Source organism: Salvelinus alpinus, chromosome 26 (genome assembly GCF_045679555.1).
Source record: "Salvelinus alpinus chromosome 26, SLU_Salpinus.1, whole genome shotgun sequence".
Classification (NCBI taxonomy): domain Eukaryota; kingdom Metazoa; phylum Chordata; class Actinopteri; order Salmoniformes; family Salmonidae; genus Salvelinus; species Salvelinus alpinus.
In genome coordinates this window covers 23,433,249-23,458,958 of record NC_092111.1, presented here as the reverse complement: position 1 = coordinate 23,458,958, position 25,710 = coordinate 23,433,249, and the positions used below count along the sequence as shown (strand labels likewise).

Sequence of the window (25,710 nt, the reverse complement as noted above, 5' to 3'; positions counted from 1 at the left end):
TAAAACTCGTTTTTCAACCACTCCACAAATTTCTTGTTAACAAACTATAGTTTTGGCAAGTCGGTTAGGACTACTACTATCTACTTTGTGCATGACACAAGTAATTTTTCCAACATTGTTTACAGACAGATTATTTCACTTATAATTCACTGCATTACAATTCCAGTGGGTCAGAAGTTTACATACACTAAGTTGACTGTGCCAGCTTGGAAAACAGCTTGGAAAATTCCCGAAAATTATGTCATGGCTTTAGAAGCTTCTGATAGGCTAATTGACATAATTTGAGTCATTTGGAGGTGTACCTGTGGATGTATTTCAAGGCCTACCTTCAAACTCAGTGCTTCTTTGCTTGACATCATGGGAAAATCAAAAGAAATCAGCCAAGACCTCAGAAAAAAAATTGTAGACCTCCACAAGTCAGGTTCATCCTTGGGAGCAATTTCCAAACGCCTGAAGGTACCAAGTTCATCTGTACAAACAATAGTAAGCAAGTATAAACACCATCGGACCACGCAGCCGTCATACCGCTCAGGAAGGAGACGCATTCTGTCTCGTAGAGATGAACGTACTTTGGTGTGAAAAGTGTGAATCAATCCCAGAACAACAGCAAAGGACCTTGTGAAGATGCTGGAGGAAACAGGTACAAAATTATCTATAGCCAGAGTAAAACGAGTCCTATATCGACATAACCTGAAAGGCCGCTCAGCAAGGAAGAAGCCACTGCTCCAAAACCGCCATAAAAAAGTCAGACTACGGTTTGCAACTGCACATGGGGACAAAGATTGTACTTTTTGGAGAAATGTCCTCTGGTCTGATGAAACAAAAATAGAACTGTTTGCCCATAATGACCATCGTTATGTTTGTAGGATAAAGGGGGAGGCTTGCAAGCCGAAGAACACCACCCCAACCGTGAAGCATGGGGGTTTGCAGCATCATGTTGTGGGTGTGCTCTGCTGCAGGAGGCACTGGGGCACTTCACAAAATAGATGGCATCATGAGGGAGGAAAATTAGGTGGATATATTGAAGCAACAGCTCATGACATCAGTCAGGAAGTTAAAGCTTGGTCGCAAATGGGTCTTCCAAATGGACAATGACCCCGAGCATACTTACAAAGTTGTTGCACAATGGCTGAAGGACAACAAAGTCAAGGTATTGGAGTGGCCATCACAAAGCCCTGACCTCAATCCTATAGAACATTTGTGGGCAGAACTGAGAAAGCGTGTGCGAGCAAGGAGTCCTACAAACCTGACTCAGTTACACCAGCTCTGTCAGGAGGAATGGGCCAAAATTCACTCAACTTATTGTGGGAAGCTTGTGGAAGGCTACCCGAAACATTTGACCCAAGTTAAACAATTTAAAGGCAATGCTACCGAATACTAATTGAGTATATGTAAACTTCTGACCCACTGGGAATGTGATGAAAGAAATAAAAGCTGAAATAAATTATTCTCTCTACTATTATTCTGATATTTCACATTCTTAAAATAAAGTGGTGATCCTAACTGACATAAGACAGGGAATTTTTACTTGGATTAAATGTCAGGAATTGTGAAAAACTGAGTTTAAATGTATTTGGCTAAAGTGTATGTAAACTTCCGACTCAACTGTACATAATAAAGTACAATATTTGATCAAACTACCTCTTTATCAACTACTTAGTGGACTTTCAGTGCAATCATAAATAGTTTACTTTCAATGACATGAGGCACATTGGTTCACTTATATACAAATGTTTTAATGAGTAAGAAAATGATGGAGTCAAAACATGGAAACATTCTCCTGTTGTTGATATTGTTTTCTCGTTTTCTTACAAAACTCCAGTAGCTCTTGATTCGCCGACTGCTCTTGAGGTCCACGACGCATTCTGCTCCAGAGCCATGGAGAGAGGCTAGCCATAGACAGTTTGGCAAACTATCCTTCATGTTGGCACCACATTTTAATTTGAATTCTGACTAAAAGTACTGTAATAGTGAAAGGACTATCGGTGCCAAGATGGCTTCGACTATCTGTGTCTGCACTGCACCACTCGACCACTCAGGCAGTCAATGAAATCCACTCCAGGTAGAAATTTCCCTTGCGCACAGATCTAAGATCAGCTTACCCTAAACACATCCTAACCTTAACCATTAGGGGAGAGGGGAATGCAAAACCGACCTAAGATCAGTATCTAGGGACAACGTTACCCTGTGAAGTTCAGTTACTACTGTGTCCAGCTAAGGAGGGACGATGCAGGTAATACTGTATGTACAGCCGTCTGTCTGTTGTTCTGTTTGTTGTTCTAAATGTTGTCTGTCTGCCATTCTGTCTGGTTTAGATGAAGTGGTCTGGAGTTACTGTTGTAAACAAAGTCTGTTGTTTGATACGTTCTACTACAGCAGGCAGTACTGTGTGCGTGTGTTACGTGTGTGTGTAAGTCCTCGAATGTTTGTGTGTGCTTTATTTGTGCATGCACGTATCTGTGTGTATGTGTGTGCAAGTCTATCTGTGTGTATGTAGATACATTTGTTTGTATAGTTTAAGTGTGTTTGCATGTGTGTGTGTTCGTGTGTGTGTGTGTGTAATGTTCAGTGTATGATGTTCAAGGCATCACAGTCCCTTGAGACAGCGATCTGGTCATCTCCGTGTGTACGAAGAAGGTTTTGAGCTCTCCCTTCCCCTTCACGTTGATGATGCCTCGACACGAACACATGTAGCCCAGCGTCGCTAGGATACGACTTGTCTCCTCAGTTACCTGGAAGCAGGGAAAACATACAGTTATGAATATAACTACTATTCCCTGCTGGAGGGAACGAGGTATAACATATTATGGGGAGTCAACGACCAGTCCTATTCACCAGAGGAAAACTGAAATCACGGAAGCTCCGCCTTCCTGGCTATAATAACGGGGCTCTCATTCATTCCTTCAATTCAGTACCGCTCAGGCACATGCGAAAAGACGCCGAGTGCCCCAGCTGAAACCCTGCCAGACAGAGCAGTAATGCCAGAACCCGCCACTGGACGGAGCACTCTGCCAGTCTCCCTACATTATGTCCTGAAGGGACCGAGCACCACCATGAGGACTGGGATCATTTTTGTTGTTGTTGTCATGCTTGTTTTCAAATCCACCACTCTTGAGAACCGTGTGTCTGAACGTGCGGAAGGAACTGTGTTTTACTATGGCCACACCTGGACGACACCGCTCTCTCAATACCCCTGAACACCAAGGAACCTTGGATTGAAACAATGTGCTTTCATGGTACCGTATTTCTCATACCCGGCCCACACCGGGTTCAGGGACTTCGGCAATCAGTAACTTTTCCCGACAGCCAGGATAATACCGCGGGACAGACGCAGCACAAAACCAGCCATAGCACGGATTTTGTCGAGAAGCTCTGAATCCGACTCTTCGCCTCCACGGTCTTATTCAGCTCATGCAGTATACCAATATGATGATACTGCTGCAGCATTGTTACCACATTTAACGTCCGTGCCACCACACCCTCAGCCTGATACAGGTTGTCCAGGTGATCCGCTGAGAACTGTCACTGTATATTCAGAGCACCGTGCTAGGATTAACCCCCTTGTTAGCATCTGGAGCTAAGTAACTCACCAGCTTTCCATCCATCAGCGGTGTGAAAATGAGGCCTGCCTCCTCAATAGCCTCTACTTCAGGGATCATTAACTAGATTCAGCCGCGGGACCATTTTCTTCTTGAGCTGATAGTCGGGGCGCCAGAACATAATAACAACCAATTTGTACACTGCAAATTGACCACAAGAAGCACAACATATATAATATTTGACTAAAATATATCAATTTCAAACAATGCTAACATTTTTATACCATCACGTGTCTCTCTATTATGCGTAGGAACACTTTGGAACAGATGTACAAAATTAAAATCACTTGGAACAGATTTCCTGGTGATTTTACAGTCTTTTATGTCCAACAGTAAAAATAAAAATATATATACAGTTGAAGTCGGAAGTTTACATACACTTAGTTGGAGTCATTAAAACTCGTTTTTCAACCACTCCACAAATTTCTTGTTAACAAACTATAGTCTTGGCAAGTCGGTTAGGACATCTACTTTGTGCATGACACAAGTAATATTTCCAACAATTGTTTACAGACAGATTATTTCACTTATAATTCACTGTATCACAATTCCAGTGGGTCAGAAGTTTACATACACTAAGTTGACTGTGCCTTTAAACAGCTTGGAAAATTCCAGAAAATTATGTCATGGCTTTAGAAGCTTCTGATATGCTAATTGACATAATTTGAGTCAATTGGAGGTGTACCTGTGGATGTATTTCAAGCTCTACCTTCAAACTCAGTGCCTCTTTGCTTGACATCATGGGAAAATCAAAAGAAATCAGCCAAGACCTCAGAAAGATAATTGTAGACCTCCAGAAGACTGGTTCATCCTTGGGAGCAATTTCCAAATGCCTGAAGGTACCACGTTCATCTGTACAAACAATAGTACGCAAGTATAAACACCATGGGACAACGCAGCCGTCATACCGTTCAGGACGGAGACGCGTTCTGTCTCGTAGAGATGAACGTACTTTGGTACGAAAAGTGCAAATCAATCCCAGAACAACAGCAAAGGACCTTGTGAAGATGCTGGAGGAAACAGGTCTAAAATTATCTATAGCCACAGTAAAGCAAGTCCTACATCGACATAACCTGAAAGGCCACTCAGCAAGGAAGAAGCCACTGCTCCAAAACCGCCATAAAAAAGCCAGACTACGGTTTGCAACTGCACATGGGGACAAAGATCGTACTTTTTGGAGAAATGTCCTCTGGTCTGATGAAACAAAAATAGAACTGTTTGCCCATAATGACCATCGTTATGTTTGGAGGAAAAAGGGGGAGGCTTGCAAGCCGAAGAACACCATCCCAACCGTGACGCACGGGGGTGGCAGCATCATGTTGTGGGTGTGCTTTGCTGCAGGAAGGACTGGTGCACTTCACAAAATAGATGGCATCATGAGGGAGGAAAATTAGGTGGATATATTGAAGCAACAGCTCATGACATCAGTCAGGAAGTTGTCCATTTGGGTCTTCCAAATGGACAATGACCCCAAGCATACTTACAAAGTTGTGGCAAAATGGCTTAAGGACAACAAAGTCAAGGTATTGGAGTGGCCATCACAAAGCCCTGACCTCAATCCTATAGAACATTTGTGGGAAGAACAGAGGAGCATGTGCGAGCAAGGAGGCTACAAACCTGACTCAGTTACACCAGCTCTGTCAGAAGGAATGGGCCAAAATTCACCCAACTTATTGTGGGAAGCTTGTGGAAGGCTACCCGAAACGTTTGACCCAAGTTAAACAATTTAACGGCAATGCTACCAAATACTAATTGAGTGTATGTAAACTTCTGACCCACTGGGAATGTGATGAAAGAAATAAAAGCTGAAATAAATCTTTCTCTCTACTATTATTCTGACGTTTCACATTCTTAAAATAAAGTGGTGATACTAACTGACATAAGACAGGGAATTTTTACTCTGATTAAATGTCAGGAATTGTGAAAAACTGAGTTTAAATGTATTTGGCTAAGGTGTATGTAAAATTCAAATTTCAACTGTATATATGTATGTATGTATATGTATATTGTGTATTTATACTTTATTCAGAAAACTTAGGGGGCCGAATAAGACGACCCGCGGGCCGCCAGTTAGGAAACCCTTCTCTACATTCAAGAAATCGCTATAACCTGGTAGCACCAGCATGGCTGAATGAGTGGAATCCCAGATCACCTTTATCTCATCTACAAAATCTTTAAACAGGAGTAAGCAACGCTTCCCTTCCCCCAAACCTGGAGGAACTGCTCTGCGGGGGAGAAGACACCCAGGTGATCTGCCGCCCTACGACACAGCTCGTAGGGCGGATTAACCACCAATGGTTCCCTCTCCCCCGCCGAATCCAAAGCTGGGGCTTAGGCTGCCCCGAACTGATGTCATCCGCTTCACACTCTGAAGACCCTGCAGAGCCAACCAGGGACAGTATATCATCCCCTGAACACTGCCACTGCCACAGAAACCGGAATGATCCCTTACATGGGCTGTGATGACATGCCTGTCAACTCACCGCTGCTGCTGCTCTCCCCAGCCTCAGACAACCTCATCCCTGAGGTCGCTTCACCGGAAGACCCTTCGCCAGCAGCCCCAATCTTTCTCACAAAGTCAACCCGACGCAAAATGGAAGTTGAACCCAGCCGGGGACAATGGTCACATGGGCGTGTTTCCACCCCAGGCAAACATTACAGCACTCATGAGTATCTTTCATTTTCATTGTGAAACTACATGCCCTTGGGCACGGTCGGAGGTTCAAACTCGGCTGGTTAGCCATTTTTAACTTACTCTTACCACTGGCCATCTTACTCAAGCAAGGAAGCACAGTCTACACAAGTGGAGCAGAAAGTAGTGGGTTTTTAACAAACACAAAAAACATTACCAAGACCCAAAACTCGTAATATCTAGAGGGACAAGTACTCTCTCCCCACCAACAGACACCTAAGTCAGAGCCCAATCTCATAGCCTCGTATGCTTGAAAAGTTTGTAAATTGCGTGACACATTCTTCCTTCAGGCGAGATGAAGAGCAAAGAATTTAGGAAATTAATGCGCGCCCTGGTATTATAGCCAGGAAGGCGGGGCTTCTGAGGGTGGTCTCAACATTCCTTAGCCCGTTGGGCGTAATTTCTTCAGGTGATTATGATTGGTCGTTGACTCCCCATAGTGTGTTATACCAAGTGACCGACTGAAAGGGACCACAAAGCAGCATGTCCAAACAAATCACATGTAGGCAGGATATTCTATAGAAGTACATATCTAACTCAAATTAATTTAATGGATCTCTGTGGTAAATTCATATTACTAACTGGAGACTTAATCAGGAAAGGTGTCACGTTCCTGACCTGTTTTCTCTTGTTTTTTATGTGTTTAGTTGGTCAGGGCGTGAGTTGGGGTGGGCATTCTATGTTATGTGTTTCTATGTTTAGGTTCATTGTCTGTTAGCCTTATATGGTTCTCAATCAGGGACAGGTGGTATTAATTTCCTCTGATTGAGAATCATATTTAGGTAGGCTGTTTCACACTGTTTGTTTGTGGGTGATTGTCTTCCGTGTCTGTATGTATGTTCGTACCACACGGGACTGTAGCGTTTGTTTGTAGTCTGTACCTGTTCGTGCATTCTTCGTGTATTTGTAAGTTCTCATGTTTTAGGTCAGTCTACGTCGTTTATTTGTTTTGTAGTTTGTTAAAGAGTTTTCGTGTTTCGTTGTTCTGTTAATAAATATTCATTATGTATTCATCACCCGCTGCGCCTTGGTCCGTTCATTCTCATCAAGACAATCGTTACAAAAGGAGAATAGTTAAAGAGATAAGTTCATCGTGGCTTTGAGTATATTGTATAGTTCTGCATTATTATATATCTACATTTGCATATCATACCGTACTCATTAACCTTGATCTATTTCTGCAGCGACCCCTAGTGGTATAACATAAAACTGCACGGAGCTATTATTACTGTAGCAGTGTTTCCCCAAGGGGTGCACATTTTGGGTTTTGCCCTAGAACTACACTGCTGATTCAAATAATCAAAGCTTAATGATGAGCTGATTATTCGAGTCAGGCATGTAGTGCTAGGGAGAAAAAGAAACACGATAGAGTTTTGGAAACTGCTGTAGCATTACTATTCGTATAACTGTATTAATTGAGTACCTGTATTTTTCCCAGTACCCCAGTACTCTCCATCCTGCTGGCCACATTAACACTGTTCCCCCAGATATCATACTGAGGCTTTTGAGCTCCGATCACCCCCGCAATCACCGGACCATGGTTTATCCCTGACACAACCATTAAGAAGGGTTAGAGGTCACATGTAAGACAGAGTCGGACTGTACCAATTACACTATACCGTCTCTCTCTCTCCTCTCGCCTTCTCTCCTGTCTCTCTCATACACACACACGCACTCGCTCTCTCCTTCTCTCTTACCGACTCGTAGCCTGAAGTCATTGAAAGAGTGTTTGTTGATAACGTCTAGTTTCCCGACCAGAGCGAAGGCAAACTCCATCATTGTGCCGATGTGCATGTACTGACGGTCATGTTCCTGAGAGAGAGAGAGAGAGAGAGAGAGAGAGAGAGAGAGAGAGAGAGAGAGAGAGAGAGAGAGAGAGAGAGAAGGAACAGAGAGAGGAAGGAGAGACGAGGGAGACAGAAAAAGGAAAGAGAGAGAGGAGGGGGGGTAGAGGAATGGAGAGAGAGGAGGGGGGGTAGAGGAATGGAGAGAGAGGAGGGGGTAGAGGAACGGAGAGAGAGGAGGGGGTAGAGGAACGGAGAGAGAGGAGGGGGGTAGAGGAACGGAGAGAGAGGAGGGGGTAGAGGAATGGAGAGAGAGGAGGGGGGTAGAGGAACGGAGAGAGAGGAGGGGGGTAGAGGAACGGAGAGAGAGGAGGGGGTAGAGGCACGGAGAGAGAGGAGGGGGGGTAGAGGAACGGAGAGAGAGGAGGGGGTAGAGGAACGGAGAGAGAGGAGGGGGGGTAGAGGAACGGAGAGAGAGGAGGGGGGTAGAGGAACGGAGAGAGAGGAGGGGAGGTAGAGGAACGGAGAGAGAGGAGGGGGGTAGAGGAACGGAGAGAGAGGAGGTGGGGTAGAGGTACGGAGAGAGAGGAGGGGGGGTAGAGGAACGGAGAGAGAGGAGGGGGGTAGAGGAACGGAGAGAGAGGAGGGGGTAGAGGAATGGAGAGAGAGGAGGGGGGTAGAGGAATGGAGAGAGAGGAGGGGGGGTAGAGGAATGGAGAGAGAGGAGGGGGGGTAGAGGAATGGAGAGAAAGGGAGAATCATTCAGTTGTTTGGCAAGCCATCCATTATTGGATAAATTGACACATAAACAAACATTACAATAATTCACTGATAATTTTTCTTCTGGGGTTCTCTGCAGTGTGTGTGTGTGTGTGTGTGTGTGTGTGTGTGTGTGTGTGTGTGTGTGTGTGTGTGTGTGTGTGTGTGTGTGTGTGTGTGTGTGTGTGTGTGTGTGTGTGTGTGTGTGTGTGTGTGTGTGTGTGTGCGTGTGTGTGTGTGTGTGTGTAAAAGATGTACCTGTGTGTATTCAGGTCCAGGTGTTGCGTTGAGACCAGTAGCAGCCATATAAGTGCTGCCAATAGTCTTTATCTTCTCCACCCCGCTGAACTTAGGCTTGGACAGCAGCTGTCACAGAGAGAGAGAGAGAGGATAGAGTTTAGCCTTGGACAGCAGCTGTCACACACACAGAGAGAGAGAGAGGGTAGACAATTAGCAAGAATAGTGTAACAAGGATGTTACAGACAGTTCGGTTACAGATTTGTTCCTGTTATCAGTGAAGATGCTCTGTATTGTCTAACATCCGGTTATGATCAGTAGTAACGGATGTAATATTACTGTGACACATTCCACAACAGCCCAACACACAGATGTGATTAGTAGCCAATAAGGACAGAGTAACTCACCTCGTCAAAGTCAGCGATGATCTCGTTGAGGAGTCTGAGACATTCCAGGCCCTCCTTGTTGACGTCTGACTCTGTGTAGAACTCCTTAAAGTCTGGGATGGAGGCGAACATCACACACACCGACTCATACGACTGGTGGTACAGATCCTGGAGAAACAAGCACAAAGACACAGGTCAGTGGAATGGATCAGTGCTACTGGTTCCATATAGGGTTAGAATGTGTGGTTCTAAAGTTAGTTCTAGAATGCATTCACTTTGTGTCTTCTTTGACATTTTTTTAGAATGGGAATGTGCTTTGTTCTATGATTCTGAGTTCTCAAGGTTCTGATGTCCTGTGAATGGTTGCTGCCTCACCTCGTTCTTCCAGTTACGTCCCAGGAAGTGTTCTGCAACATGGGCCGGTAGAACGTTCTCTAGTAGAACCCTGTTAAGGTTCTCCATGGTCTCAATCTCCTCACACTCTCTCTTGAACTTGTCCCTCCACAGGAAGTCCAACCTACAGTAATATTCATTCTGTTAACAGGAGGACACAGAGACGGTAAAGATATGGTGGTAATAAAGTAAATAATAAATAATTTTACTTTACTCTCTGAAATGACTACGCTTGAGTGAAGGTTTACCAATAATAGCATCAATTAAGTGATGATATTTTATTACTGTAAATGTAGGAGGTACATTTTTCATGAATTTGCTGAACAGATCAAGTTAATTAAAATGAGACTGGACTTGACTCACTGCTGACTAGACTTCTGAAACAATGAAAGAATTGAAAACAGAACACATGGGTCAATGTGCTGCTAGGTCAAACACATCGTTCTCAAAGTGTTTATTTTATTTTTTATTGTCCACTTGGAGAGTCACTGCTTCAAGCTACATCTGTAATCTATAACTATTCCTCTCACACATTCTCCTAACTTTAACGACCTGGAAAAAAATTCATATTTTGGTCATTTTCCTCCCCCATAGACCTACAATACTCCTGTCAACTAATCATCCTCTGTCCCAAATGGGACCCTTTTCTCTATATAGTGCACCACTTTTGACAAGGGCCCTGGTCAAAACTACTGCACTTTTTATAGGGATTAGAGTGCCGTTTGGGACGTAGAACTATCTCACCAACTGGCCCTTAAGAGCATGTTTGTATTCATGGCAAATGAGCGCTCCGGTAAAAAGACAATGAAGCAGAGGATAGCAGCTTCGCTCCAGGAAACGCTGAGCACCAGCCTGATTAGCATAAAGAATAGGTGCTGGTTTCTCATTGGTTATTTGTGAGATGGTGGTCAAAACGTGTGTGTGTGTGTGTGTGTGTGTGTGTGTGTGTGTGTGTGTGTGTGTGTGTGTGTGTGTGTGTGTGTGCGTGTGTGCGTGCGTGCGTGCGTGTGTGTCTGTGCCCTGTATTAGAGCTTATGGCTACCTGTGGGCCAGCGTTTATATACGTGTGTGTGTGTGTGTGTGTACTAGTTAGGTCATCCTTGTGAAGAGTTGAGAAAGCCTAGTAACTAGGTCAGGCAGGAACAGTGGTATTATGAGAGGCTGTTTAGAAGGCAACTACTGATGATGCTTAATTAATGAATCATTAATCTGTTCTTTAGGGATTCATCATTACCTCATGTTTAGACCCAGATGCTGCAAGGGAGAGACTATTTAACACCTCCAGAAAATATTTGAAATAAACAAAGGCTTAAAATACAGCTAACCAAATACTGCAATTAAATTAAACATGTACTTCATCCCCAAAACACAGCCCCTACCCTACTGGTGACTATAACCCAGTTTGACAACAGGGGGAACTGTATGGGCTGGCTCTTGTCCACTGGGAATGGTATATTTGGGTACACAAAACTGTCTCTGAAAAGCTCTGATGGATGGTACTCCAGAGCAGTGGCTTAGGCAAACATATGATGATGGCAGGGCCAGCAAAAATGTAGGTCGGACAAAATCTAGGCACTCAAATCATAATTTCATTATCATAAAAGCATAGCCTATCCTATACCCTAGACAGCAAATTCTCTAATGTTATATCATCACTGACATCAGGCCTTAAAGTTACATTATGCTGGCTTGTAAAGTGATATGTTATTCCTATTGAAATACAGACAGAGTTAGCACATCCAACAGTTGGAATTTTTATTCATCTGCAACCTGCTTCCGAAATAACTGTCAGGGTAAGGAATATTAAGAAAGGAGACTATCTAAACCATTTTAACTGTAACAACCATTTCAGTAACGGATGCAATAAATATAACTAATTGATTGAATTAGTTGAGAAAACTATGTTATTTGTCTTTGAGTAGCATAAGATTAATAATTCAATCAATGTACATGTAAAAACACAGATATTAATTCAAAACAAAATTCTAGCTGCAGTAGAGCACGCTGTGAAATAAGATCATGATGGGCGAAGTTTTGATTGGAACATTTTACTCTCCACTCAACACTGGTTATTAACACTAGGGTTCTTTTACATCTGAATGTGTTTTTTTAACTCCAGAATCAACACTAGAAATGTTACACTGAAAAATCAATACTAGGTAACACTGGCCAATTTGCTGTGTACTTTAATCGATCGCACACCACAAACCATCTAATAAGTGATTTCACATTACAGATAAATAGTCTTGTAGGCCTACGTTAATCCACGAGTCTTGCTCTTAACATGCAACTCACATAGACCTACACATAATAAACCATAGGTCTATAATGAATAGACTGAGACTAGAACATAATGTCCTGACATAACAGTAATAAACACAATAGGCAGCCATATCCTACAGTGCCTTCAGAAAGTATTCATACCCCTTGACTTTTTCCACATTTTGTTGTGTTACAGCCTGAATTCAAAATGGATTAAATTGCATTTTAATCCATACACACAATACCTCATAATGACAAAGTGAAAAGATGTTTTTAGAAATGTTTGCAATTTATGTTAGAATTACTTTTGGCAGCGATTACAGCTGTGAGTCTTTCTGGGTAAGTCTCAAAGAGCTTTGCACACCTGGATTGTACAATATTTGAAAATGTTTCTTTAAAAAGATCTTCAAGCTCTGTCAAGTTGGTTGTTGATCATGGATAGACAGACATTTTCAAGCTTTGCCATAGATTTTGAAGCTGATTTAAGTCAAAACTGTAACTAGGCCACTCACGATCATTCAATGTTGTCTTGGTAATCAACTCCAGTGTATATTTCGTCTTGTGTTTTAGGTTATTGTCCTGCTGAAAGGTGAATTTGTCTCCCAGTGTCTGTTGGAAAGCAGACTGAAACAGGTTTTCCTATAGCACTTACTTAGCTCTATTCCGTTTCTTTTTATCTTAAAAAAACTCTGTAATCCTTGACAATGACAAGCATACCCATAACAGGATGCAGTCCCCACCATGCTTGAAAATATGAAGAGTGGTACTCAGTGATGTGTTGAGTCGGATTTGCCCCAAACATAACGCTTTCCATTCAGGACATACATGTTGTTTTCTTTGCCACATTCTTTGCAGTTTTACCATTAATTTAGTATTGTGGAGTGAGTACAATGTTGTTGATCCATCCTCAGTTTTCTCCTATCACAGCCATTAAGCTCTGTAACTGTTTTAAAGTCACCATTGGCCTGTTGGTGAAATGAGTGTCTTTGTAGTAACAAATACTTGTATGTGTGGGGTACAGAGATGAGGTAGTCATTCAGAAATCATGTTAAACTCTATTATTGCACACAGAGTGAGTCCATGCGATGTATTATGTGACTTGTTAAGCTTGCCATAATAAATGGGTAGAATACTTATTAACTCAAGACATTTCAACTTTTAATTCTTAATTAATTAGTAACATTTCAAAAAACATAATTACACTTTGACATTATTGGGTATTGTGTGTAGGACAATGACACAAAATCACAATTTAATCAATTTTAAATTCCATCTGTAAGACAACAAAATGTGAAAACTGTTGAGATCACTGAGCCAAAATGCAAGCCGAGTGCAATTCTCTGCTGGGCGCTGGAGATCAAGTGTGCCTACAATGTATTTTAAATGACCAATAGCCTATAGGGCCTAACTATAATGCATGGGCAGAGAAGTACAGGGCAAAGATCTATTTCCAATTAAATTAAATTCCCCAAAATCATAGGCTATTTACATTGACTGTAAATAAATATTGTTTCATGCATCTGCCAATTTTCTCCATGTAGGCCTACCTCTTATTATAAATAACATAGAGTCCCTTATATTTCAATACTTGAGTCTCAAGCTAGGCTATATGATAACACTGGTCAGAGGTCAGTTGTTGTATCTAGGCTATATGATAACACTGGTCAGAGGTCAGTTGTTGTATCTAGGCTATATGATAACACTGGTCAGAGGTCAGTTGTTGTATCTAGGCTATATGATAACACTGGTCAGAGGTCAGTTGTTGTATCTAGGCTATATGATAACACTGGTCAGAGGTCAGTTGTTGTATCTAGGCTATATGATAACACTGGTCAGAGGTCAGTTGTTGTATCTAGGCTATATGATAACACTGGTCAGAGGTCAGTTGTTGTATCTAGGCTATATGATAACACTGGTCAGAGGTCAGTTGTTGTATCTAGGCTATATGATAACACTGGTCAGAGGTCAGTTGTTGTATCTAGGCTATATGATAACACTGGTCAGAGGTCAGTTGTTGTAGCCTACTACTTGCGAGGCACATTGGAGCTCCCGAGTGGCGCAGCGGTCTAAGGCACTGCATCTCAGTGCAAGAGGCGTCACTACAGTCCCTGGTTTGAATCCAGGCTGTATCACATCCGGACGTGATTGGGAGTCCCATAGGGCAGCGCACAATTGGGTCAACGTTGTCCAGGTTTGGCCGGGGTAGGCCGTTATTGTAAATAAGAATTTGTTCTGAACTGACTTGCCTAGTTAAATAAAAAAATATATAAAGAAATTGTTGTTGAAGTAACTGTTTTTTTAATTTCACTGGACTGATGGTCATGTCTCAGTGGAGGATGGGACAGAGTGCAGGTTGAAGTGGAGAGGCGTGTTCCATGGTTTCTAAAAGGGTGGAATTAAAACAGTGTTGTAGTGCTGATCGTTGTCTCTGAATGTACTGAAACTGTCTTTAAGGCCCCCGATTAGATCAAAGCAATCAATCACTGATATCAAATAACTTGGCAAATGCTCGAACATCCTCTCTATACACAGTCTCTAGAAATGTTTTTACTGTCAGATTTTTTGGCCATTTTACTTGTTTTTGCCAGCCAAGTTGGCAAGTGAGTCTTGGTATCACTGCAAAGTGACACGTGCCAGAACCTTCCCATTCTTCTGAAATTGATACGCTGATTGTTCCCCCCCCCAGTAAACAATCACAAGCATAATGAAAATGCCTTACATAGGCCTAAAGGAAATAGATTTTATTTAAAGATGTCCTTGAGTATCCTGAAAAGCATCTGCTAAATAAAATGTATTATTATTATCAATATACAGTGAGCTCCAAAAGTATTGGGACAGTGACATTTCTTTGTTTGTTTTGGCTTTGTGCTCCAGAAATGTGAAATGATACAATGACTATGGGGTTAGTGCACACTGTCAGTTGTCATTTGAGGGTATTTTCATCCATATCGGGTGAACCGTTTAGAAATTACAACACATTTTGTACATAGTCCCCCATTTTAAGGGCCAAAAAGCATTGGCACAAATTCACTTATACAGTATGTGTATTAAGTACAGTGTCTTGCAAAAGTATTCATCCCTCTTGGTGTTTTTCCTATTTTGTTGCATTACAACCTGTCATTTAAATTGATTTTTATTTGGATTTCATGTAATGGACATACACAAAATAGTTCAAATTGGTGAAATGAAAAAAATTACTTGTTTCAAAAAATTCAAACAAATAAAAAACGGAAAAGTGGTACGTGCATATGTATTCACCCCCTTTGCTATGAAGCCCCTAAATAAGATCTGGTGCAACCAATTACCTTCAGAAGTCACATAATTAGTTAAATAAAGTCCACCTGTGTGCAATCTAAGTGTCACATGATCTGTCACATGATCTCAGTATATATACATGTTCCAGAGTACAACATCCGGCGCCGAAACGAGATGGCCGCCTCGCTTCGCGTTCCTTGGAAAATATGCAGTATTTTGTTTTTTTATGTGTTATTTCTTACATCGGTACCCCAGGTAATCTTAGGTTTCATTACATACAGTCGGGAGGAACTACTGAATATACGATTAACGTCAACTCATCATCGTTCCTACCAGGAATATGACTTTCCCGAAACGGATCCAGTGTTTTGCCTTCCACCCAATACAATGGATCTGATCCCAGCCGGCGACCCTGTGCGACGCCGTAAAAGGGGCAAACGAGGCGGTCTCCTGGCCAGGCTTCGGAGACGGGCACATCGCGCTCCACTCCCTAGCATACTACTCGCCAATGTCCAGTCTCTTGACAATAAGGTTGATGAAATCCGAGCACGGGTAGCATTCCAGAGAGACATCAGGGATTTTATTTTTATTTTTTTATTTCACCTTTATTTAACCAGGTAGGCTAGTTGAGAACAAGTTCTCATTTGCAACTGCGACCTGGCCAAGATAACGTGCTCTGCTTCACGGAAACATGGCTAACTCAAGAGACGCTAACGGAGTCGGTGCAGCCAGCTGGTTTCTTCATGCATCGCGCCGACAGAAACAAACATCTTTCTGGTAAGAAGAGGGGCGGGGGGGTATGCCTTATGATTAACGAGACGTGGTGTGATCATCATAACAACACACAGGAACTCAAGTCATTCTGTTCACCTGATCTAGAACTCCTCACAATAAAATGTCGACCGCATTATCTACCAAGGGAATTCTCTTCAATCATAATCACAGCCGTATATATTCCCCCCCAAGCAGACACATCGATGGCCCTGAACGAACTTTATCTGACTCTTTGTAAACTGGAAACCACACACCCTGAGGCTGCATTCATCGTAGCTGGGGATTTTAACAAGGCTAATCTAAAAACAAAACTCCCTAAATTCTATCAGCATATCGATTGTGCTACCAGGGCTGGAAAAACCCTAGATCATTGTTATACTAATTTCCGCGACGCATATAAGGCCCTCCCCCGCCCCCCTTTCGGAAAAGCTGACCACGACTCCATTTTGTTGATTCCAGCCTACAAACAGAAACTAAAACAACAAGCTCCCGCGCTCAGGTCTGTTCAACGCTGGTCCGACCAATCTGATTCCACGCTTCAAGACTGCTTCGATCACGCGGATTGGAATATGTTCCGCATTGCGTCCAACAACAATATTGACGAATATGCTGATTCGGTGAGCGAGTTCATTAGGATGTGCATTGACGATGTCGTACCCACAGCAACGATTAAAACATTCCCAAACCAGAAACCGTGGATTGACGGCAGCATTCGCGTGAAACTGAAAGCGCGAACCACTGCTTTTAACCAGGGCAAGGTGACCGGAAGCATGACCGAATACAAACAGTGTAGCTATTCTCTCCGCAAGGCAATCAAACAGGCTAAGTCCCAGTACAGAGACAAAATCGAGTCGCAATTCAACAGCTCAGACACAAGAGGTATGTGGCAGGGTCTACAGTCAATCACGGATTACAAAAAGAAAACCAGCCCCGTCGCGGACCAGGATGTCTTGCTCCCAGACAGGCTAAACAACTTTTTTGCCCGCTTTGAGGACAATACAGTGCCACTGACACGGCCCCCTACCAAAACCTGCGGGCTCTCCTTCACTGCAGCCGAGGTGAGTAAAACATTTAAACGTGTTAACCCTCGCAAGGCTGCAGGCCCAGACGGCATTCCCAGCCACGTCCTCAGAGCATGCGCAGACCAGCTGGCTGGTGTGTTTACGGACATATTCAATCAATCCTTATCCCAGTCTGCTGTTCCCACATGCTTCAAGAGGGCCACCATTGTTCCTGTTCCCAAGAAAGCTAAGGTAACTGAGCTAAACGACTACCGCCCCGTAGCACTCACTTCCGTCATCATGAAGTGCTTTGAGAGACTAGTCAAGGACCATATCACCTCCACCCTACCGGACACCCTAGACCCACTCCAATTTGCTTACCGACCCAATAGGTCCACAGACGACGCAATCGCAACCACACTGCACACTGCCCTAACCCATCTGGACAAGAGGAATACCCATGTGAGAATGCTGTTCATCGATTACAGCTCAGCATTTAACACCATAGTACCCTCCAAACTCGTCATCAAGCTCGAGACCCTGGGTCTCGACCCCGCCCTGTGCAACTGGGTCCTGGACTTCCTGACGGGCCGCCCCCAGGTGGTGAGGGTAGGTAACAACATCTCCACCCCGCTGATCCTCAACACTGGGGCCCCACAAGGGTGCGTTCTGAGCCCTCTCCTGTACTCCCTGTTCACCCACGACTGCGTGGCCATGCACGCCTCCAACTCAATCATCAAGTTTGCGGATGACACTACAGTGGTAGGCTTGATTACCAACAACGACGAGACGGCCTACAGGGAGGAGGTGAGGGCCCTCGGAGTGTGGTGTCAGGAAAATAACCTCACACTCAACGTCAACAAAACAAAGGAGATGATTGTGGACTTCAGGAAACAGCAGAGGGAGCACCCCCCTATCCACATCGACGGGTCAGTAGTGGAGAAGGTGGAAAGTTTTAAGTTCCTCGGCGTACACATCACGGACAAACTGAATTGGTCCACCCACACAGACAGCGTCGTGAAGAAGGCGCAGCAGTGCCTCTTCAACCTCAGGAGGCTGAAGAAATTCGGCTTGTCACCAAAAGCACTCACAAACTTCTACAGATGCACAATCGAGAGCTCCTGTCGGGCTGTATCACCGCCTGGTACGGCAACTGCTCCGCCCACAACCGTAAGGCTCTCCAGAGGGTAGTGAGGTCTGCAGAACGCATCACCGGGGGCAAACTACCTGCCCTCCAGGACACCTACACCACCCGATGTCACAGGAAGGCCATAAAGATCATCAAGGACAACAACCACCCAAGCCACTGCCTGTTCACCCCGCTATCATCCAGAAGGCGAGGTCAGTACAGGTGCATCAAAGCAGGGACCGAGAGACTGAAAAACAGCTTCTATCTCAAGGCCATCAGACTGTTAAACAGCCACCACTAACATTTAGCGGCCGCTGCCAACATACTGACTCAACTCCAGCCACTTTAAAAATGGGAATTGATGGAAATTATGTAAAAATGTACCACTAGCCACTTTAAACAATGCCACTTAATATAATGTTTACATACCCTACATTACCCATCTCATATGTATATACTGTACTCTATATCATCTACTGCATCTTGCCATCTTTATGTAATACATGTACCACTAGCCACTTTAAACTATGCCACTTTATGTTTACATACCCTACAGTACTCATCTCATATGTATATACCGTACTCTATACCATCTACTGCATCTTGCCTATGCCGTTCTGTACCACCACTCATTCATATATCTTTATGTACATATTCTTTATCCCTTTACACTTGTGTGTGTATAAGGTAGTAGTTGTGGAATTGTTAGGTTAGATTACTTGTTGGTTATTACTGCATTGTCGGAACTAGAAGCACAAGCATTTCGCTACACTCGCATTAACATCTGCTAACCATGTGTATGTGACTAATAAAATTTGATTTGATTTGATTTGATTTATACACCTGTTCTGAAAGGCACCAGAGTCTGAAACACCACTAAGCAAGGGGCACCATGAAGAGCAAGGAGCTCTCCAAACAGGTCAGGGACAAAGTTGTGGAGAAGTACAGATCAGGGTTGGGTTATAAAAAAATATCAGAAACTTTGAACATCCCACAGAGCATCATTAAATCCATTATAATTTTTTTGGAAAGAATATGGCACCACAACAAACCTGCCAAGAGAGGGCCTCCCACCAAAACTCACGGACCAGGCAAGGAGAGGACCATCAATCAGAGAGGCAAGAAAGAGACCAAAGATAACCCTGAAGGAGCTGCAAAGCTCCACAACGGAGATTGGAGTATCTGTCCAAAGGGCCACTTTAAGCCATACACTCATACACACAGAGCTGAGCTTTACAGAAGAGTGGCCAGAAAAAAAGCCATTACTAAAATAAGCAAACACGTTTGGTGTTCACCAAAAGCCATGTGGGAGACTCCACAAACATATGGAAGAAGGTACTCTGGTAAGATGAGACTAAAATTGAGCTTTTTGGCCATCAAAGAAAACACTATGTCTAGCGCAAACCCAATACCTCTCAACTTGAAGGAGCTGGAGCAGTTTTGCCTTGAAGAATGGGCAAAAATCCCAGTGACTAGATGTGCCAAGCTTACAGAGACACACCCCAAGAGACTTGCAGCTGTAATTCCTGCAAAAGGTGGCTCTACAAAGTATTGACTTTGGGGGGGGGTGAATAGTTATTCATGCTCAGGTTTTCTGTTTAAAAGAAAAACATATTTCTTGCTTGTTTCACAAAAAAAAATATTTTGCATCTTCAAAGTGGTAGGCATGTTGTGTAAATCAAATGATACAAACCCCCCCAAAAATCTATTTTAATTCCAAGTTGTAAAGCAACAAAATAGGAAAAATGCCATGGGGTGTGAATTATTTTGTAAGCCACTGCAGTCATACGCTTAGCATTTTGTCCCATGTTCCTATTTCGCCATAATTACATCAAGCTTGTGACTCTACAAACTTGTTGGATGAATTTACTGTTTATTTTGTTTGTGTTTTCGATTATTTTGTGCTCAATATAAATTAATGGTAAATAATGTACTGTGTCATATTGGAGTCACTTTTACTGTAAATAAGAATATAATACGTTTCTAAACACTTCAACATGGATGATTACGGATAATCCTGAATGAAGTGTGAATAATGATCAGTGAGAAAATTACTGAGGCATAAATATCATATCCCCCAAGAATGCAAACCTCCCCTGTTATTGTAATGGTGAGAGGTTAGCATATCTTGGGGGTATGATATTCGTGCCTCTCTAACTTAGGTAAAAAGACAAATAATGTCCCGTTTGGAACACTGACATATATTGGGTGGGCCTGGCTCTCCAGTTGGTGGGATTGTGCCCACCCAGACCCACCCATGCCTAAGCACCTGCCTCAGTGAAGAGACAGTACAACACCCTCCATCTTGCTGTCTCTCTCTGTCCTCCATCTGTGTGAATTACTGACTTCTATTTTCTATTACCATTGAAGCAGGCAGAAGTCAGAAGTTATATAGTCAGTACATAGGTATCACATAGATACTACATAGTTAACACATATTTAGTACATGGTCCATAGCTGCTGGTGATTCTCTGATCCACCTCTACGCAGACGTCACCTTTCTGTATACTTTTGGCCCTTCTTTGGACACTGTGTTAACTAACCTCCAGACGAGCTTCAATGCCATACAACTCTCCTTCCGTGGCCACCAACTGCTCTTAAATGCAAGTAAAACTAAATGCATGCTCTTCAACCGATCGCTGCCCGCACCTGCCCGCCCGTCTAGCATCACTACTCTGGACGGTTCTGACTTAGAATATGTGGACAACTACAAATACCTAGGTGTCTGGTTACACTGTAAACTCTCCTTCCAGACTCACATTAAGCATCTCCAATCCAAAATTAAATCTAGAATCGAATTCCTATTTCTCAACAAAGCATCCTTCACTCATGCTGCCAAACATACCCTCGTAAAACTGACTATCCTACCGATCTTTGACTTCGGCGATGTAATTTACAAAATAGCCTCCAACACTGTCCTCAGCAAATTGGACGCAGTCTATCACAGTGCCATCCGTTTTGTCACCAAAGCCCCATATACTACCCACCACGGTGACCTGTATGCTCTCATTGGCTGGCCCTCGCTTCATATTCGTAGCCAAACCTACTGGCTCCAGATCATCTATAAGTCTATGCTAGGTAATGCCCCGCCTTATCTCAGCTCACTGGTCACCATAGCAGCACCCACCCGTAGCGCACGTTCCAGCAGGTATATCTCACTAGTCACCCCCAAAGCCAATTCCTCCTTTGGCCGCCTTTCCTTCCAGTTCTCTGCTGCCAATGACTGGAACGAATTGCAAAAATCACTGAAGCCGGAGACTCATATCTCCCTCACTAGTTTTAAGCACCAGCTGTCAGAGCAGCGCACAGATCACTGCACCTGTACATAGCCCATCTGTAAATAGCCCATCCAACTACCTCATCCCCATACTGTTATTTATTTTTTTGCTCCTTTGCATCCCAGTATCTCTACTTGCCCGTTCATCTTCTGCACATCTATCACTCCAGTGTTTAATTGCTAAATTGTAATTATTTCACTATGGCCTATTTATTGCCTTACCTCCCTTATCTTACTTCATTTGCACACACTGTATATAGACTTTTCTATTGTGTTATTGACTGTACGTCCGTTTATTCCATGTGTAGTTCTGTGTTGTTGTTTGTGTCGGACTGCTTTGCTTTATCTTGGCCAGGTCGCAGTTGTAAATGAGAACTTGTTCTCAACTGGCCTACCTGGTTAAATAAATAAATTAAAAAAATTAAATAGCTATAACAGGTTTAACAGGTACTGTACCTGTCGTGCTAACACCAGTAGAGTGATGAAGAAGATGAAGAGAGAAACAGAACCCATCGTCTTCAGATCCTTTAGAATGCCTGGCCTGAGGAGAGAGGGATGAGAGAGAAAAAGAGCGATGAAAGAATAAAAACAAAACAACCATAAAGTGCAACTTTCAATCAATGTAATAACTTGATCGATCTCAGGAGTGAATCCCCTTCTCTCTCTCTCTCTCTCTCTCTCTCTCTCTCTCTCTCTCTCTCTCTCTCTCTCTCTCTCTCTCTCTCTCTCTCTCTCTCTCTCTCTCTCTCTCTCTCTCTCTCTCTCTCTCTCTCTCTCTAACCGTCATTCATATCAGCAAAATAAATTCCACTCTATGAAGACAAAAACCCAATATCATAGAACCTGTCAGTCATGATCCGAACAACAATTACCCCAGCAACCGAGTTCTATTCCATAGCGACAACTTTTGATTGACAGTTGAAAGGAATATCGCTTTCCCTAATGACTTTGTCTGTGGCTCTGAATCCTGGCCTATTATTGCACAAATCACAGTAAGGGAAGAAACAGTGTTAACTGTGTGTGTGTGTGTGTGTGTGTGTGTGTGTGTGTGTGTGTGTGTGTGTGTGTGTGTGTGTGTGTGTGTGTGTGTGTGTGTGTGTGTGTGTGTGTGTGTGTGTGTGTGTGTGTGTGTGTGTGTGTGTTTTGTTTTGTGTGTGTGGGTGGGTGGGTTGGTTGGTTTCTGTGTGCTTGTGGGTGCATGCGTGTGTGCCTCAACCCTATACACACATGCACAGTCATTCCCTGAAGGCTGTATGTCTGTGGCTTCTACCCTATATATTACATCAGGGCCGAAGGAAAGGAGCATTGTGTTAATACCAGGGTTTTCATAAAAGGAAAGCTGTCTCTCTAGCTTGTTCAGTGTGTGTGTGCATGTGTTTGTGTGTGTACCTGTCCAGTGTCTGTGTGCTGTAGAGTGCAGTACTGTATCCGTCCAGCAGGTGTGCGTGTGTCTGGAGGATGATGATGTTGTAGGTCACCACGGCAACTAGCATGACAACCATCTTCAGCTCGTAGTTTATCCTCAGGAACACAGAACATGACACCAGACCCAGGATACAACAGTAGATAAAATACTACAGAGAGAGAGACAGAGAGAGCAAGAGAGAGAGAGAGCAAGAGAGAGAGAGCAAGAGAGAGAGAGCAAGAGAGAGAGAGCGAGAGAGAGAGAGAGAGAGAGAGAGAGAGAGAGAGAGAGAGAGAGAGAGAGAGAGAGAGAGAGAGAGAGAGAGAGAGAGAGAGAGAGAGAGAGAGAGAGAGAGAGAGAGAGAGAGAGAGAGAGAGAGAGAGAGAGAGAGAAAAAATGAGAGAAGGAGGGCGGAGAAGGAGGGTGGGAGTGAGAGAGAGAGAGAGGAAAGGGGGAGAGGGGAGAAAGAGAGAGAGAGAGAGAGAGAGAGAGAGAGGAGGCGGGAGAGGGTGGATGGGAGAGAGAAGAGAGGCAGAAAGAGGAGGGGAAAGAAGGAATGAGAAGTCAATAAAATATTTTATATCTAATATTTTGAGATGATATACAGTGCCTTCAGAAAGTATTCACACCCCTTGACTTTTTCCACATTTTGTTGTGTTATAACCTGAATTTAAAATTACATTTAGATTTTGTCACTGGCCCTACCCACATAATGTCAATGTGGAATTATGATTTTAGAAATTCTTAAAAATTAATTAATAATGAAAAGCTGAAATCAACCTCTTTGTTATGGCGAGCCTAAATATGTTCAGGAGTAAAAATGTGTTCAATAAGTCACATAATAGGTTGCATTCATTCACTCCGTGTGCAATACTAGTGTTTAACATGATTTTTGAATGACTACCTCATCGCTGTACCCCACACAATAATCTGTAAGTTCCCTCAGTCGAGTAGTGAATTTCAAACACAGATTCAACCACAAAGACTAAGGAGGTTTTCCAATGCCTCGCAAAGAAGGGCACCTATTGGTAGATGGGTCAAATAAAAAAGCAGACATTAAATATCCCTTATAGCATAGTCAATGTTATTAATTACATTTTGGATGGTGTATCAATACACCCAGTCACAACAAAGATACAGGTGTCCTTCCTAAATCAGTTCCCGGAGAGTAAGAAAACCGCTCAGGGATTTCACCATGAGGCCAATGGTGACTTTAAAACAGTTACAGAGTTTACTGGCTGTGATAGGAGAAAGCTGAGGATGGATCAACAACCTTGTCATTTGGGTTAGTATTGTGGAGTAACTACAGAGTGAAAAGAAGGAAGCCTGTACAGAATACAAATATTCCAAAACATGCATAAGGCACTAATGTAAAATTGCAAATAATTTGACAAAAAAATGTTTTGGAGCAAATCCAACAGAACACATCACTGAGTACCACTCTTCATATTTTCAAGCATGGTGGTGGCTGCATCATGTTATGGGTATGCTTGTCATCGGCAAGGACCAGGGAGTTAAAATAAATGGAATGGAGCTAAGCACAGGCAACATCCTAGAGGAAAACCTTGTTCAGTCTGCTTTCCACCAGACACTGGGAGACAAATTCACCTTTCAGTGGGACAATAACCTAAAACATGGCCAAATATACACTGGAGTATATTACCAAGCCAACATTGAATATTCATGAGTGGCCTAGTTACAGTTTTGACTTAAAACCCGCTTGAAAATCTATGGCAAGACTTGAAAATGGCTGTCTCGCAATTATCAACAACCAACTTGACAGAGCTTGAAGAACTTTCAAAATAATATTGTGCAATTATTGTACAATCCAGGTGTGCAAAGCTCTTAGAGACGTACTCAGAAAGACGCACAGCTGTAATCGCTGCCAAAGGTAATTCAAACATGTATTGACTCAGGGGTGTGGATACTTATGTAAATGAGATATTTCTGAATTTCATTTTAAATAAATGTGCACTTTGTCATTGTAGGTTATTCGTTGGAGATAGGTGAGAAAAACATGTAGATTTAATCCATTTTGAATTCAGGCTGTAACACAACAAAATGTGAAATAAGTCAAGGGGTATGAATACTTTCTGAATGCTCTGTAGATAGATGGAGAGAGTCAAACAATAGACTAGACTCTACTTTATGCGTCTACATTAGCAAGCCATAACAACAGTTCCTCCAAAAAATGTCCAGTCAACATTTCCCCCCCAAAACTATAATGGACATCATATATCCTGGCCTATAAAAAATGGAATATGGCTCTTTATGGGCTGAGTATCACTTCACTGAGGGAGTATTATGGTCCATTAAGGGAGAGCTGGGCCAACACAGGGCAATGGATCAGAATAAGTTACTGAACTAGAGGAAGGAGGGTAGGGAGCGAAGGAAGGAAGGAAGGAAGGAAGGAAGGAAGGAAGGAAGGAAGGAAGGAAGGAAGGAAGGAAGGAAGGAAGGAAGGAAGGAAGGAAGGAAGGAAGGAAGGAAGGAAGGAAGGAAGGGGAGTCAGCAATAAAGAGCGAAAAAAATAGTATAACTGAATATGTGGAGAGCAGTGAATCAGGACTAGCTATTACTGGCTGACGAGGGTAAACACCATTCATTTAGAAGATAGGAGAAATGGATCCGGGCTATTAGCAGAGGTGTCTAAGTGAAAAAAAAGAGAAAAAAAATAAAGGAATATTACTGATGCAGAAAATAGAGGGAATTGGCTCCCAGTCAAGACTAATGGTGAAGGGAGATGTGTGAATGAAA

The 25,710-nt window shown here is 42.9% G+C and overlaps 1 protein-coding gene across 3 annotated transcripts in view; it reads right to left on the bottom strand.

Annotated features, from left to right (window-relative positions):
- Positions 1 to 1,715: 1,715 nt before the first annotated feature.
- Positions 1,716 to 25,710, bottom strand: part of adcy2b (adenylate cyclase 2b (brain)) — a 92,123-nt gene continuing 68,128 nt past the window's right edge. For all 3 annotated transcript variants that reach the window (XM_071368305.1, XM_071368306.1, XM_071368307.1), the window contains 8 exons: positions 22,938 to 23,122; positions 22,005 to 22,089; positions 9,833 to 9,991; positions 9,479 to 9,625; positions 9,093 to 9,200; positions 7,989 to 8,103; positions 7,715 to 7,839; positions 1,716 to 2,732 (listed from right to left, as the gene is read on the bottom strand). In XM_071368305.1, the coding sequence (XP_071224406.1) occupies positions 2,580 to 2,732; positions 7,715 to 7,839; positions 7,989 to 8,103; positions 9,093 to 9,200; positions 9,479 to 9,625; positions 9,833 to 9,991; positions 22,005 to 22,089; positions 22,938 to 23,122 (1,077 nt within the window). In that variant the 3' untranslated portion in view covers positions 1,716 to 2,579. The remainder of the gene's footprint in view (positions 2,733 to 7,714; positions 7,840 to 7,988; positions 8,104 to 9,092; positions 9,201 to 9,478; positions 9,626 to 9,832; positions 9,992 to 22,004; positions 22,090 to 22,937; positions 23,123 to 25,710) is intronic.